Source organism: Mytilus edulis, chromosome 9 (assembly GCF_963676685.1).
Source record: "Mytilus edulis chromosome 9, xbMytEdul2.2, whole genome shotgun sequence".
In the NCBI taxonomy this organism is placed as follows: domain Eukaryota; kingdom Metazoa; phylum Mollusca; class Bivalvia; order Mytilida; family Mytilidae; genus Mytilus; species Mytilus edulis.
Genome location: NC_092352.1, coordinates 34,745,753 through 34,761,285, shown reverse-complemented (window position 1 = coordinate 34,761,285; position 15,533 = coordinate 34,745,753). Strand labels below are relative to the sequence as shown.

Here is a 15,533-nt window from a genome sequence, read left to right as displayed (position 1 = left end):
ATTTGGTCTCTAACGGAGATTTCTCATTGGTAATCTTACCACATCTTCCTATCTTCATAACCTGAATGTTATCAAAATCATCAAATAAGGGAATTTCTTACTTCTTTTATCAAACTTTTCCAATTCCAACTTTGTGAATCTTTAAAATGAACAAGCCTTATACAAAAAACTTAATCCCACTATAAAATTGAAAATTATAATAATTTCCTACAGGTTTAATTATGTAAAATATAAATGACACTAATGTTAATGAATTTTCTTATTTTATTAAGAAGTTTGTACATAAATAGACTTAAACATACAAGACAAAATAATATGTCTCTGTAAAATGAGAAGATAAAGCTTAAACATTTTGTGACATTTCTATATGAAAGCACTGTTAATCTCTGTTTCAAACAGTTTATCAGTCATAAGACACCAGGTCATACTCATACAGCAAAGAATACACAATTGGCGGAACTTATTAAGATAATGTGAAAATGAAACAAAACTGTACTAGTATTAAGCTTTATGGCAGGTATATGAAACTACAAAAGATCTAAAACCAAAACTCATAATGCCTTATAATCATGCCAAAGCATTTCCATATTCGTTAAACATTATATAATAATCAAGGCATTGTTACATAGTGTGTAAAAAATGTATGATGACAATTCTAGATAATTTTATAAGTACTAACAAGGTTTAAAGTCAGGGAGAATATATTTTAAGTCATTGTACCCATTCAAATAACAAGAACAGAGATCTAAAACTTGAGTTTCAATAAATTCTCAATGAGTTTAATTTGGTGTAATAAACTGTGCCTCAACAATGCTAATAAATGAATATAATGATAATATTATCTTTAACAGTATGCATATTTGTATGTTTACCGATACTATATGTATGTGCCAAATATATTTTACAAAATATACTACACGACTTTTTCATATAACTGAACTTCTTTGTGTAAGTTAAATAGGATATCAAGTGTATCTCAGAATATTGATTGAAAAAGAAGGGAATGTATGTTAAATAAATGAAAGACCAAATAAACCTTAATTTAATACTGGTAACCTAAACTTTAACTGGTTACCTATTTCGAATACTGTTAAAATTGTAGGAGATGTATGAAATCCTACATAAATAATACAATCAATAAATGTGTATCACAAATGTTTGCACATATCATTAAAGAAATATTTATACTGTAGTTAGAACACTTCCTGTTTTCTTAAACAACTAAATATAGTATTAGTGATATTTTGGGCAACATTGATTTCATATCACATGACTTTTCTTCATAATTTTGGGCTTGTTCAGGGATAAAAAAAAAGTTTTGTTTCTGTATTAACAACTTCATAACTAAAATTGTTGTCATTTTAATTGCAGAGTGAAAACACTATCAGGTCAATGTCAGATAATATAACTATCTTGTATTAAGAATGGGGATCGTTGAATAGTTCAGTAAAACCCGCTGTTCCCCATTTCCTAAGCCTCACACCAGAAAGTTAATAATTTGCATACATTGACCTTATATTGTATACACAGCAGGTTTCATCCAAAACATTTTTCTATATTTTCACTGGATAATTTAATTGGCCCAATCTTTGTATTTAAAAAAAAAATCTTCAAGGTAAAATTTTTACAACAGTATACAATGTATTCATCTATTCAAATCATATTTTCAACATACCCTCAAAAAAAGACATTCCAAAATCTATCATAGCTTTTAAATGTAAAAAAAAATTTCATGTAACCTCAATTTAATTCAATTTGTTATTAAACATAACAAATAAACTCAAACTTCATGACCTTAAAAATACTCAATATGTTTCTCCGACATACATTTATACTAAATATGAACCATTTACATATTACAGAGTTTAAGTTAGAAATATCCTTATATTCATATAGCCATAATAAAATAATCAATTTTAAGAGTTTAAGTAGATAAGAAATAACCATGAATTATAAAAATAATTTATGAACTGGATGTTTGTGATCAAAGAAGAAAATGTAAAATGTATCATATAATTTCCCTTAAGTGCAATTTTCCTTAAATCAAAGAAAAGATAAATGAACCTTTAATGCTTATTCAAGTTTCTTATACGGACTACTCACTGTTATATTTGTAAATGAATGCATTCAAACATTTTGAAGAATGGTAAAGCTATTTGTTTTAATAGTATTCTAGTATATGTATATTACTTAGCCTTAATTCCAATAAAATTCAGTAAATGTTTTCTAACAAAGATATAAAGTTTTTAATTTGAAGCATATTAATTAACAAACCTTGAAAAAAAAGGTTGATCTAAATTTGATTGAAACTTGTACTGATGTTTACTGAGTGAGGACGATACCTTATAAGCCCTACTCTCCTAAGAACATAAAAGCTAATAAAATGTCAACCACTGAATGCATTACAAAGGCAAAACAGTGTCTTAACGGTCTGTGGAAGCTCTATTCACAAAGCATGCTGGTGTCACATACTCCAAAAAAAAATAATCTATTTTAAAACAACCAGTTTAAATGACAAACAGTTTGAAAGACACAATGTAAAACAAAACATAAAGTTTGGTCTTCTTCTGTCTTCTGCAGAGACGCCATAATTCTGTGTTATTCTGTTCTCTGTTCTCATCTGTTGTCTTTAGTTGTCTCAATGACAGATCAAATGGTATAGTGACCATCAGTTCTATAATTTTACCAGCTGAGGTTACCTGAAAAATATTTCAATGAAATCTGATTGAACGTTAACAGTAAAATTGCAATGTGTTCATTCAATGTTTTTACATCTTGCTTATGAATACATTCGTTGTTACTACTTCCATGTATAACATTTAAATTAAATACCACCTAAATATTAAACTGAGTGTATTGTAAAAAACTTGGTTGTGTGTGGTAGCATTGATTCATTATCAGCTTGACTAGTTTGTAAAAGCACTAGCAAACAATTTAAAATCCCTGCTTTCTTAAATGCCACTTGCCTTCAGATTTATAACATGTGAAGGGACATATATTTGCTTAAAATATGATATCCAACTTTAAAAGTCTTATTTAACCATTCTGTCATTACTTTCTGAGAAGTGCTAATAGATGTCAGCTCAATCTAAACACTTACAGGCCTGGTTCAAGTCTTGAAGGACTTTGCTTCTGCTGATTTCAATCTTTTATCCTGCAAAAAAAAAAAAAAAAAAAAAAAAAATCTGAATTGACCTCTATTTTAATCATCTTCCTTTAAACATAAAGTAATTGTAAATTATTCGATATTTAATCAGAGAAAAATGTAACCTTATAAATTACACATAATTCACACTTGGCACTTTTAAGAAGCTTCCATCATGTTGTGTATTTACAACACAATTTTCCCCACCCATCATCTCATATTTTATATATCTTGATTTTATCTATAGAAAATCATCTTAAATATGCTTTTCATAAATTTTAATTTATTTACAACACCACCCATATGGATTACCCCTTTAATATAAGGTACACATATATAAATATATATTGAATGAAAAATTAAGATGTAAATTGCTTGCATCTCAAAACGAAAAATTTGAAAGATAAATAACAAACAGAAGGGATTAAATTTCAATGAATTAACCTATTATTTATTATTCATTTGTTTAAGTTAGATAGAACATATATCAATATGATAACTCATATTCATCAATATATAATGACACCATATGGCATATGTTTTAGCCTGGAGAAAAACACATATTTTAAATATGTAGACTTCATTTAAAATAATTTCTCCGGTCCTTTAACTTTAATACAACTAGTGAATAACTACAAAATTATATCAGTTTGAAATCTTCCTTTTTATATTTGGTTATGAGCCACAGCCCTACCCAAAAGGACATTTCAGTGAAATTTATTTCCTGTGAATATTGCACTGCAATACATTGTCCTATATATAAACTTTATAACAAATATCAAGTCAATATCTTTAGAATGACAAAAAAAATGTTGAAAACTAATTTTCTGGACTGAAAGATAGACCTAGAGCTAACTTAAAAGTCCCATTCAACTTCATCAGTAGACTAAAAAGATTGTGGCAAAGCAGGACAAATACATGGTAACTCCCTGGCTCCCCTCTTAGGTAAGCTATTCATATTCTTTTTATTAATATATTAATATCAATGATGTGTAATAGATGGTTCATCAATGTATCATTCAAATGTCAAAAATATAGATCAACAATTATTATTAAGTTCTGAATAGCATACTCTTAAAATTTGCAGTTCAACAGAGGACTTTCCATTTTAAAAATTAAAGATTTTTCATGTATAAAGTTTCATGCACCTCCACAAAAAGCATTCCGAATCTTTTTAAAAATTTCAACATGGAAAGGGGAATAACTCTAGGACTTGTCAAAGGCCTTGGATGCACTACTTGTTTACTAATCTTCTGGTTACAATGTACATATCATTTGAAGAAGCATATATTAAAAGTGGCTCCCCCAAGGTGCATACTGAAATTGAGTGACTAGGAAAAAAAAGTTCAAAGGGGCATTACTAGGATGTGATCATGTCCTACTTAAATATTAATTTGATATTACAATGTACAAAGTTTCAAGTCATCTGATCAGGCATGTATGAGTAGTTTTGAATACTAAGTGCAGATTCAATAGTATCAAATTCTGTAAAATCAGGGAACACTTCTAGAAAAGTCTTTAAGGAGGCTCGCGGGTATAAGATTACAGAAAAAAATTAAAAAACATTAATTTTTCATTACAAATTTTATTTATTACCTTCAGTAGTTGTTACTTTATTATATGGTACAAAAATAATTCAAAAAAATCAATTTGTGTTGGTCCCAGATGAATTTTAAAATGTACATATCATTGAAAAAGCTCCAAATTGTCTCCTTTTGGTGCAAAAATGGCATTTTTTGCATTACAATTGAAATATCTCTTTTAACTCATCAGTGACCTATATTTTTTTATTTTTGTTTTCAAATACGCTGTACATAAACTATATAATTGTAAAATTTAAGTGATTTCTGTAATCTAGTTCTTTTTTTATTTCGATATTACCGCTATTTCTCCTATTAGTTCAACAGAAAAAAAGGACATTAACAAAAATGTATGCTTCTTTTCAAGGCAGATTGTGAGCGTAAATGAACGGTGACCCAATTTTTTTATCTCATTTTTCTATTAAGTATAAGATAAAGTTCACTTATAGAAAAATATAGAGAAATCCTATATTAAATAAAAAATTTGATTTAGACCCACGAGCCCCCTTAATGCTGAAAATTTTGTTCAAATTAGATACAGGTTTCAAATTTGTGTACCTTAGGACAGACAAACAGACATAACAGGGGCGGATCCAGCCATTTTAAAAAGGGGGGTTCCCAACCAAGGACAACAGTGGGGGGGGGGGGGGGGGGGTTTCAACCCCCAGAACCCTCCCCCTGGATCCGCCACTACATAAGACAGGCTGATTCTTATTTCCTCCAGTACCTTTTTTTTATGACAGTTGTCAGTTGGTAGTGTGTACTTATGGTTATAAAATGCTTCATTAAATTATCCGTTAATTCAAATCTAAATTGGATAACTAACTGTACAATTTTACTTACTCTATGTTTTGGACATAGAAGGGAATAGTTTTCTTCATCTAAGAAACAACCTAAAAAATATAAATATGTACAATAAACTGTTATCACAGATATGTCTCGCCTTTTTGTAATTTTGATTATGCAAATGTTGAAATCCAAATAGCTATACTCTAACATCTAATACAGAAGTTATGCAAATATTCAAAGTCAATGAACCATGACTGAGTTATATGGCTAAACAATCTCCATGTAAATGGAATGTGCCAATGCTAATACAATTGCATACCAAATACCATTGACTTATTATAAGCTGTTCCCAAATCTAAATACAAACATTTTAACTTGTAAACTATGTAAAAGTTTCAAAGTCAATGAACCATGAAGAGGGGGTGGGGCCATATAATCTACATGGAAACAATACTTGCAAATGCCAATAAATTTGCATACCAAATATCATTGACTTAACGTAAGCAGTTCATCTTAAACTGATATATTCACAAACTAATACATGTAAAATAAGCAAAAGTTTCGAAGTCAATAGACCATAACTGAGGGGGCATAACCAAATAATCTCCATGGAAATGAGATGTGCCAATGCTTATACAACTGCATACCAAATATTATTGACCTACCACTTGCCATTCACCATAAACTAGACCTAATCACAAACTAATACAGTGTTGTCGCTGTCAACGAAACCGGAAACAGCATACCTTGGTCTTGCTTTTTGACTCCGTCAAGGCGAGACAATTATTATCAATTGATAAAACAACCAAATAAGAATTCCTTAAAGCTTTTTTTAAAAACATAGACATGTATTTATTTACACTTCTAAGCCCCTTCGCCCATCAAAAGCTTGACATCTAATGATATAGACACCTGTCTTTTGTGAAAGACCATATAATGGCTAATTGATCTTTTTAAGTTGTTGTTTTTTGTATGTTATCGAGTTGATGTCTCATTGACTTATACCTACATCTCTTCTTATTCGGAGAATGCAGTTTCTTTTCTCTAAATCTTATATTAAAACTTGTAAACTAACAGTAAACAAAAGATATTGTGAAAAACAGAAAAAGTAAGCCTCATGTTTCATGATAAAATAAAAATCCTTTGATATATTATATTTCATTAGACAATTTTGAAACTTATTTGCAATACTGAAGAATGAACTTTACCTGATTCAATGCCACAGTAATAATGGAATTTTTGGGAACAACCTTTATGTAGACAGCCTACCATAGCACCAGTTTCTTTACAATATGTACAAACCTGCAAATAAATTATGTTACATGTATATATGCATATTTATAAAATATCTAAAATATGTTACAAATATGCATTTAAGTGTTTTTTTTTGTTTTTTATAGATTAGACCCTTGGTTTTCCTGTTGGAATGGGCTAACACTTATCATTTTTGGGGCCCTTTATAATTATAGCTTGAGGTTTGGTGTCAACCAATTGCAAGGCTCTGTGTTAAAGGCTGTACTAATAATCATGATAATGGTTAACTTTTACAAATGGTGACTTGGATAGAGAGTTGTCTCATTTGCACTCATGAATACCACAGCTTTTTAAATCTTTTTAATATTAAAATGTACTTTTTATCATGGGTTGTTGTACTTTTCCCACTCCTCTGAACTGTAATTTGTCAATCAACTTGGTTGGTTTGTTTGTTTTTTATCATGTTTTATAGGAATACAATCCATAATTGCATTTTTTCATAAAACCAGAGTTTTCTTTCTGATATAAAAAGTATTATTTTTCATGAACAGTCTGATCGTGATGTAACTACACCAGGAATAAGTTTATCTGAATATACCAAAAGGTGATTATGTTGAAAACTGACAGAGGGAAGCTGAACCCTTTTCAAGTTTTGTGTCAAACCTTCCTTGTATCTATCCTCATATAAATGAAAAGCAGTTTTATTAACTGCTAGTAAAAACCTTGAACTGTTAATAAAAACAAGAGCTGCCACACTAAACACTATAGTATTCAATATTTTCTTAAAAGTGAATGAACTCTGAAATAAAGGTTAAGGCCATATGTTTTATAAATATTTGAATGCATGTCTCCTTACATAAATCTATATATATATATTGTTGACTATCAATTATTGTTAGTTACTGAGGAACAAATCTTATCTTGTACATTAACATTACAACTGGAGTGATAATAATGTTCAGGTCATACAACATGTCAAAACAACATGTATTTGTTACAGAAAAGTCACATGTATGTCAAAAAGATATCATTCAAAACTAGAACATTAATTATAAGGTCTCCAAATTGTTTGTGTATGAGACAGTATTTTCATTGTATTTAAGCCTAGGAGAGATGTTTAAAGTAGTCAATTTACATCTATTACATCTAATTAAATATACTTTTGATCTTTGATTAAACCCAGACATTAAATCTCAAACATAGTAAACAAAAACAAAGTCCTAAAATGGAGTTTTAATGCAGTATTATACATGTTATAGGCATGCCATTCACATTTTAATACACCCTGACATACTGACCTTCATATATTTTTGTTGTTGGATTCCTATCTTAAAATTAATTTTTCTTTAATTTTTAATCCTACTTCTCCTCAATTGTACTGATCATGATAGATGAAACATATTTTCATCTTTGATATAATGACTTTTATCGCTATTTTTTTTTTTAATTTATCATACTGCATGACTGCAAACCAAAGTAAATCAATTTTGTAATCACTGGTAGCTTAAACAAAAAAAAAAAAAAAACCCTAGATACCTGAACGATTATACTCACTGTAGAAGAAGCTATATCTGTGGCTTCTTGTAGACCATACATTTTGGCACCAATCAACAGGACTCCATCAGCCCATGCAGCACAGTCTTCATGAACCCAAATCTCGTTAGGTTTCATGGAGTCCTTACTTTTTCGCCTGCCTTTGGAATTAGACTTTGAATCAACACTAACACTTTGTCTTTTTTGTTTACCTTTTTTGTCCATAGAACCACTGCCCTCGTCCTCCGGTAAGTTACCTTCCGTATAATATGGTCCAAATAAATCTCCTAAAAATTTGTAACTACTATGTTTCTTACATAAAGCACAAACCCATGAAGTGTTCTCTCCTGCAAGTGAAGCAGGCACATGAACAGACTTTTCAGAAGGTAATTTAGACACTTGTACTGTTGAAACCCGCACTGTAGACCTCTTATTTTTGGCAGTTTTATCACTATTCTCTTCTATGAGCTGATTGACAACTGAACACTTTTCTTTTGGTGTCCCAGAATCTTTGATCCTAAGAATAGGACCTTTTTCTTTAACTGGCACCTCAGGCTTCTTTTTTCCATTCTGTTTCATCAAGTTCATTGTTTTTTTTAATTTCATATTTTTAATTGAGTCATCTAGCAATTTTCCACGAGACTTTGATTTACCAGCTTTTGAAACTTTTAGTTTCGATTTAGTTCGAGGTTTAGATTTTTGCACTAAAGGTTTGTTTTCACACTGAGATTTTGAGGTTGAAGCCACTGGAAGAAACGAGGAGGATTGTTTAGTTATAGGCTTAAATGTTATAATATCAGAACCATCACCTAGGTTATCAGAACTGTCTATTATATCGATACAGATTTCCTTTGAATCTAAGGAATCCATTTGTGAGTCTTCATTTTCTTCTTTGATTTGCACCTTCGATTTGATATCACCACTTAGTTTACTTTTTCTTCTAGTAGCTATAGTCTTTTCAACTTCTGGTTCTTCAACTGACACTAAAATATCAGGTTCTTTATAAGTTTTGTTTGGCAACTTTTGATCAACACTCATTTTTTGTTTACCTTGATCTATTTTGCCAGTTTCTTCTTCTTCATCTGAATCTAAAATAATTTCTTCTGATTTAATAATGCAATTAAATTTAGTCTCAGTTTTTTCATTTTTCTTACATTTTTTGTCATTTTCTTCTACATCATCTGAATCAAGATTAACATCTTCTGATTTGACTTTTGTGTTTGCCCTTACACATGATGTATCACCACTAGGTTTACGTTTCCTTTTGCTTTTTCTTTCAATCTTAGTTTCTTCTTCAGAATCTAGTGCAAAATCATCCCCTAAATACATTTCATCTCCATACTTGGAAGTGGCAGTTCTTCTTCTTTTAGAACGACCATTTCCTTTTTGGTTTTCAGACTTATCTTTTGATCCTTGTCCAAGAGTATCAGAAATGACATTTCTACTGCATCTGTTCTTAAATGGCTTAGATCCTGAATTTTTCTTCCTATGTCCTGGGTTTGAACCAGGGCCATTTACAGTTTTAGGAAGAGACTGTATAATATCACAGTCAAATCCTTTACTCATGTCACTATCTAAACTATTCCGATCAAGACTTTCTTCATCAGAGATATCAAAAGTATCATTATCTGATACAGATACATGTGAGTTGATGTCACGATGAATTTTACTGTACCTACTATACGTGTACTTCACATCCTTACGAACCATGAGAATTCCCTCATCACCACTATCTGAATCATCAACATAAAATGGTGAGGCACTTGCCACTCTGGGGGGAATCTCTCTCAAATGCCTCTTATTATCAGATTTTTCATCATTTTTTTGTCTCTGATCTGTTTTATGATTAAGAAGAGAATCAGAATCCATTTCTAGAATTTCTATATTTGGTTCACTTTTGATAAACAAATCTTTTTTGTTCAGTTCAATATCACTACTATTATCTTCTGAATCGTCAATTCCATTAACCATACTTTTAACTTCATCTTTCCGACAATCTGAACTGATATCAGGTTTTGACTGGTCATCACAGAGTGTATTGTCACAACCATTGACTATAGACTTATCACAGATATTTTCAACAGATTCTGATACCTGGTCATCTTGTAACCTTTCTATACTGTCTGTAATGTCACATGACTTTTGTTCTCTATTATGTGACTTTTCTACAGTCTGTTCTAATCTAGTCGATTCACTTTCACATACAGAGTTTTCTGGTATTTTCTGAGCTTTAAGTGAATTGTCTGTTAGTTCCGAATTGTGTAACGTATTCGAAAACTTTGGTATACAATCTATGTGATCAGTAGACTTTGGTATACCATTTATTTGTTCACTAACGACAGTTGCATGAACAATTGAATCTGATACCTCTTTTGTTTCAATACTGGCTTGCAAACTATTGAAAGAATTTTCTGTTGTTTCAGATTTCTTGTGTGTTTCTAGAACATTTTTAGAAGATTCAAAATATGTTACTCTTTCTGAAAGTTCACAATTTGTTCCTTGAACACATTCAAAAGGTGGTTGTTTTTCTGTTTCTGTATTACATGGTTGCCCTAAATATTTCAGTTTTTGATGTTCAAAATCAACATCAGTTTTGATAGTATTTTCAGATGACTTTTTCACTGCATCATCAGCATAGCTATCCACAACTGTATTTAATGCTGTATTTTGGACAGAACAGCTATTTTCAGAATTTGTACACAGATTAGTTTGTATACCTGAATTATTGTCCATTTCATCACAATTTTTTCCATCAGTGCAATTATTTACCGATGCCGTCTCACTGATGGTTGAATTCCAGTCGACATCGCTACTCACGTTTTTTTGGGTCTGATTAGGTGAGGGGGAAGAATCATTAACAATACTTTTAGGATCCACTACCTGCCTGTCAGGTAACATACACAGCTTTTGTAAAGACTGTAATGGGTTATTAGCAGTAAAATTAGCTGCAGCCACATTCTCATTCAGATAACTTTTCTGAATTTGTTGTTTATAATGAGGTGACTGTATCCCTTGAGGACTTAATGGATTATTTTTCGGTGAGAAGCCCATTTGATGTTGAGGTGGAGATTGTACCATCTGTTGACCTGTGGTCACATGCAGCTGTTGGTTGATTGGTGTATTAACTGGTGACTGCATGTGACAAGGAGATCTCATACTACCAGCAGGCGATGGAACAGGAGATCTTATATTCCCACAACCAGATGGACTATGAATAGATCGTGGACTGGAATTTGGCATACTGTGACTGCTGTGCTGTGAGGCTGGACTATGCATGTACATTGACCCTGGACTTACAGGAGAAGTCCTTGCTGCATGGGTGTTATGCTGAGATGGATTTGGATAATTAAACTGCCGATTCATTTGTTCTGTATTATTCACATGATTAGGCATGTTATAATGAGCAGAGACAGGCACATGATAAGGTGCTTGTCGATTTTTTGACAAAGGCACCTGAACAGTTTGACTTGGTTGATATGATGCTGCCATCTGGAGGATATTGTTAGCTACTTCCTGTGGATTCTGGTGACGAGAATGTACATGTGAAGTAGCAGTAGTAGGTTGGCGAACTTGAGTTCTGTTTTGGTTATTATAATTCATCATAGGACCATATGTACTATTTTGTTGGTTGTACTGTCCCATATGATAAGGTCCCTGGTTTTGGTACAGTGACGATGGATACTGCTGAGATTGAGGCTGAGGTTGTTGTTGTTGCTGTTGTTGGTAAATGCTGTCCATCATGTGTCCACGGTGTGATGCCATTATGTTTCCCTGGTTGTTGTTGTTGTTGCTATTGTATCCAACTTGGGCCATGTTATAATTAGGATTCATTCCGCTCTGAAACAAAAAAATAAACATTCATCCAAATGTTATTGCAGGTTCTTTTCATTATTCAAATACACATATTGAATACAGGTAGATAGTTTAGAGGTAATATGTAACACCTTAGAATAAGGCTGGTGTAACTGCCATAAAAAGAGTTATTTGAGAAATGCTACTGTAAATTCAGAAAGTATTGCGAGGTTTTCATTAATGCAAATAATGCGGCTGGGTGAGTCCCAATAATTATATTCTCATTTTTGTCCATTCTTGAGAAATCACAATAATGAATGCAAGTTAACTGATCTGATGCTGATTATAATTATATCAGTTTAATAAAAGATTTTTATACAAGATTTTATGCAGTAGACTACTGTAGTGTAATTTTGCCTTTAGTTCAATTTAAAAAAAAGGGAAAATAATTTTGTATTTCCTCTAACAAGTAGTTAAAATTTGAACCATTTAATAAATACATTCAACGCATCTAAATATAGCAAAAACGAATTGAGTCAGCACAAAAATTAGTGTCACTCAGGTTAAAAGAAATGCAGATATTTTTACAATGTTTAAAGGCATAATTCATAGCATTCTAAATATAATATAGGTTACTCTCAGTTGGTGCAATAAAAAGACAACGTCATAAGACAAATGTAAGACATTTCAGTCAGTTGGATAATAGGAAACAAACTATTTGTGAAATATTAATAAAAGAACATTTTGTCCACCACTGATCATCCTACATGAGAGGGTGTGATTTGATAATTATAAGAATGAATTAAGATGATGTAATTTTATATTCAATCTATTTTTCAACCTTGTATAATTTTATAATTTCCTGCATACTTTCCTGCATAATCAATTTAAATGCTTCCCTACTTCACATTTTATATTGTTCTACCTTTGATACTTTGTGAATGAGCATCAAATACTAAGACATCTACTTAATCTTCTTTTCAATGAATGCCAAGTTTGATGTACAATTTTTAGAAATTTTTAACTTAATTTCAAACATGGAAAGGCTTCTAGAATTGTTTGGAAAGATAAATGCACACCTTACAAAAATTCTAAAGACCAGTCGGTCACAAAAAACACTTGTCTGAACCCAGTGACTAGTAAAATTTAGCTCAGGCTAGTAGCTATATATAGAACATACAATAACCAGATACTCCACAGCGCAGCTTTATACGACCGCAGTGGTCGAACCCTGAACAGTTGGGGCAAGTATGGACACAACATTCAAGCTTGATACAGCTCTAAATTTGGATTGTGATTGAGTAGTTGACACATCATAGGTTTCAGACACAGAATGAATGTGATCTAATGAACTTAAAAATTGTTTTTGCTATTGAGCAATACACTATGCTGTTGAATATTAATCCCCTCAAAAAAAAATATTTGTTGAAAAATTCTTTTTAATTTCTGAAATCTGAAATGAGAAAAATTTTACACCCCTACCTACCCCCACTCCCCTCCCACATTTTTTTTCACCTCCCTTGTTTCCTTATCAAAAAAATAATCTCAATCAAAATTTCGAATGGAAGTTGCAACAATTGAAAATTTCTTGCTATTGCACAATACTGTGCAATTGAAGATTTCTTGCTATTGCTGAATATATATACTGTGCAATTGAAAATTTCTTGCTATTGCACAATACTTAATATAATAATTTTGGATCCTGATTTGAACCAACTTGAAAACTGGACCCATAATCAAAAATCTATGTACATGTTTAGATTTAGCATATCAAAAAAGCCCAAGAAATCAATTTTTGTTAAAATCAAACTTAGTTTAATTTTGGACCCTTTGGACTTTAATGTAGACCAATTTGAAACAGGACCAAAAATTAAGAATCTACATACAGTTAGATTTGGCATATCAAAGAACCCCCAATTATTCAATTTTTTTGAAATCAAACTAAGTTTAATTTTGGACCCCGATTTGAACCAACTTGAAAACTGGGCCAATAATCAAAAATTTAAGTACATTTTTAGATTCAGCATATCAAAGAACCCCAAGGATTCAATTTTTGTTAAAATCAAACTAAGTTTAATTTTGGACCTTTTGGACCTTAATGTAGACCAATTTGAAAAAGGGACCAAAAATTAAGAATCTACATACACAGTTAGATTCGGCATATCAAAGAACCCCAATTATTCAATTTTTGATGAATTCAAACAAAGTTTAATTTTGGACCCTTTGGACCCCTTATTCCTAAACTGTTGGGACCAAAACTCCCAAAATCAATCCTAACCTTCCTTTTATGGTCATGAACCTTTTGTTTAAATTTCATAGATTTCTATTTACTTATACTAAAGTTATGGTGCGAAAACCAAGAATAATGCTTATTTGGGCCCCTTTTTGGCCCCTAATTCCTAAACTGTAGGGACCTCAACTCCCAAAATCAATCCCAACCTTCCTTTTGTGGTCATAAACCTTGTGTTTAAATTTCATTGATTTCTATTTACTTATACTAAAGTTATTGTGTGAAAACCAAGAATAATGCTTATTTGGGCCCTTTTTTGGCCCCTTATTCCTTAACTGTTGGAACAACTACTCCCAAAATCAATCCCAACCTTCCTTTTGTGGTCATAAACCTTGTGTCAAAATTTCATAGATTTCTATTTACTTAAACTAAAGTTATAGTTCGAAAACCAAGAAAATGCTTATTTGGGCCCTTTTTTGGCCCCGAATTCCTAAAATGTTGGGACCAAAACTCCCAAAATCAATCCATACCTTCCTTTTGTGGTCATAAACCTTGCGTTAAAATTTCATAGAGTTCTATTCCCTTTTACTAAAGCTAGAGTGCGAAAACTAAAAGTATTCAGACAACGACGACGACAACGTGATACCAATATACGACCAAAAAATTTTCAATTTTTGCGGTCGTATAAAATCTAAGTACATGTTTAGATTTAGCATATATATATATCAAAAACCCCAAGAATTCAATTTTTGTTGAAATCAAACAAAGTTTAATTTTGGACACCAATTTGGACCAACTTGAAAACTAGGCCAATAATCAAAAATCTATAAGTACATATTTAGATTCAGCATATCAAAGAACCCCAAGAATTCAATTTTTGTTAAAATCAAACTTAGTTTAATTTTGGATCCCTTGGACCTTAATGTAGACCAATTTGAAAATGGGACTAAAAATAAAGAATCTACATACACAGTTAGATTCGGCATATCAAAGAACCCCAATTATTCAATTTTTTATGAATTCAAACAAAGTTTAATTTTGGACCCTTTGGACCCCTTATTCCTAAACTGTTGGGACCAAAACTCCAAATCAATCCTAACCTGCACTTTTATGGTCATGAACCTTGTGTTTAAATTTCATAGATTTCTATTTTCTTACACATAAGTTATGGTGTGAAAACCAAGAAAAATGATTATTTGGGCCCCTTTTT

The 15,533-nt window shown here is 31.3% G+C and overlaps 1 protein-coding gene across 4 annotated transcripts in view; it reads right to left on the bottom strand.

Annotated features, from left to right (window-relative positions):
- Window positions 1-246: 246 nt before the first annotated feature.
- Window positions 247-15,533, bottom strand: part of LOC139488213 (uncharacterized protein MAL13P1.304-like) — a 25,574-nt gene continuing 10,287 nt past the window's right edge. For all 4 annotated transcript variants that reach the window (XM_071273681.1, XM_071273682.1, XM_071273683.1 and 1 more), the window contains 5 exons: window positions 8,323-12,138; window positions 6,723-6,816; window positions 5,569-5,618; window positions 3,101-3,154; window positions 247-2,699 (listed from right to left, as the gene is read on the bottom strand). In XM_071273681.1, the coding sequence (XP_071129782.1) occupies window positions 3,110-3,154; window positions 5,569-5,618; window positions 6,723-6,816; window positions 8,323-12,138 (4,005 nt within the window). In that variant the 3' untranslated portion in view covers window positions 247-2,699; window positions 3,101-3,109. The remainder of the gene's footprint in view (window positions 2,700-3,100; window positions 3,155-5,568; window positions 5,619-6,722; window positions 6,817-8,322; window positions 12,139-15,533) is intronic.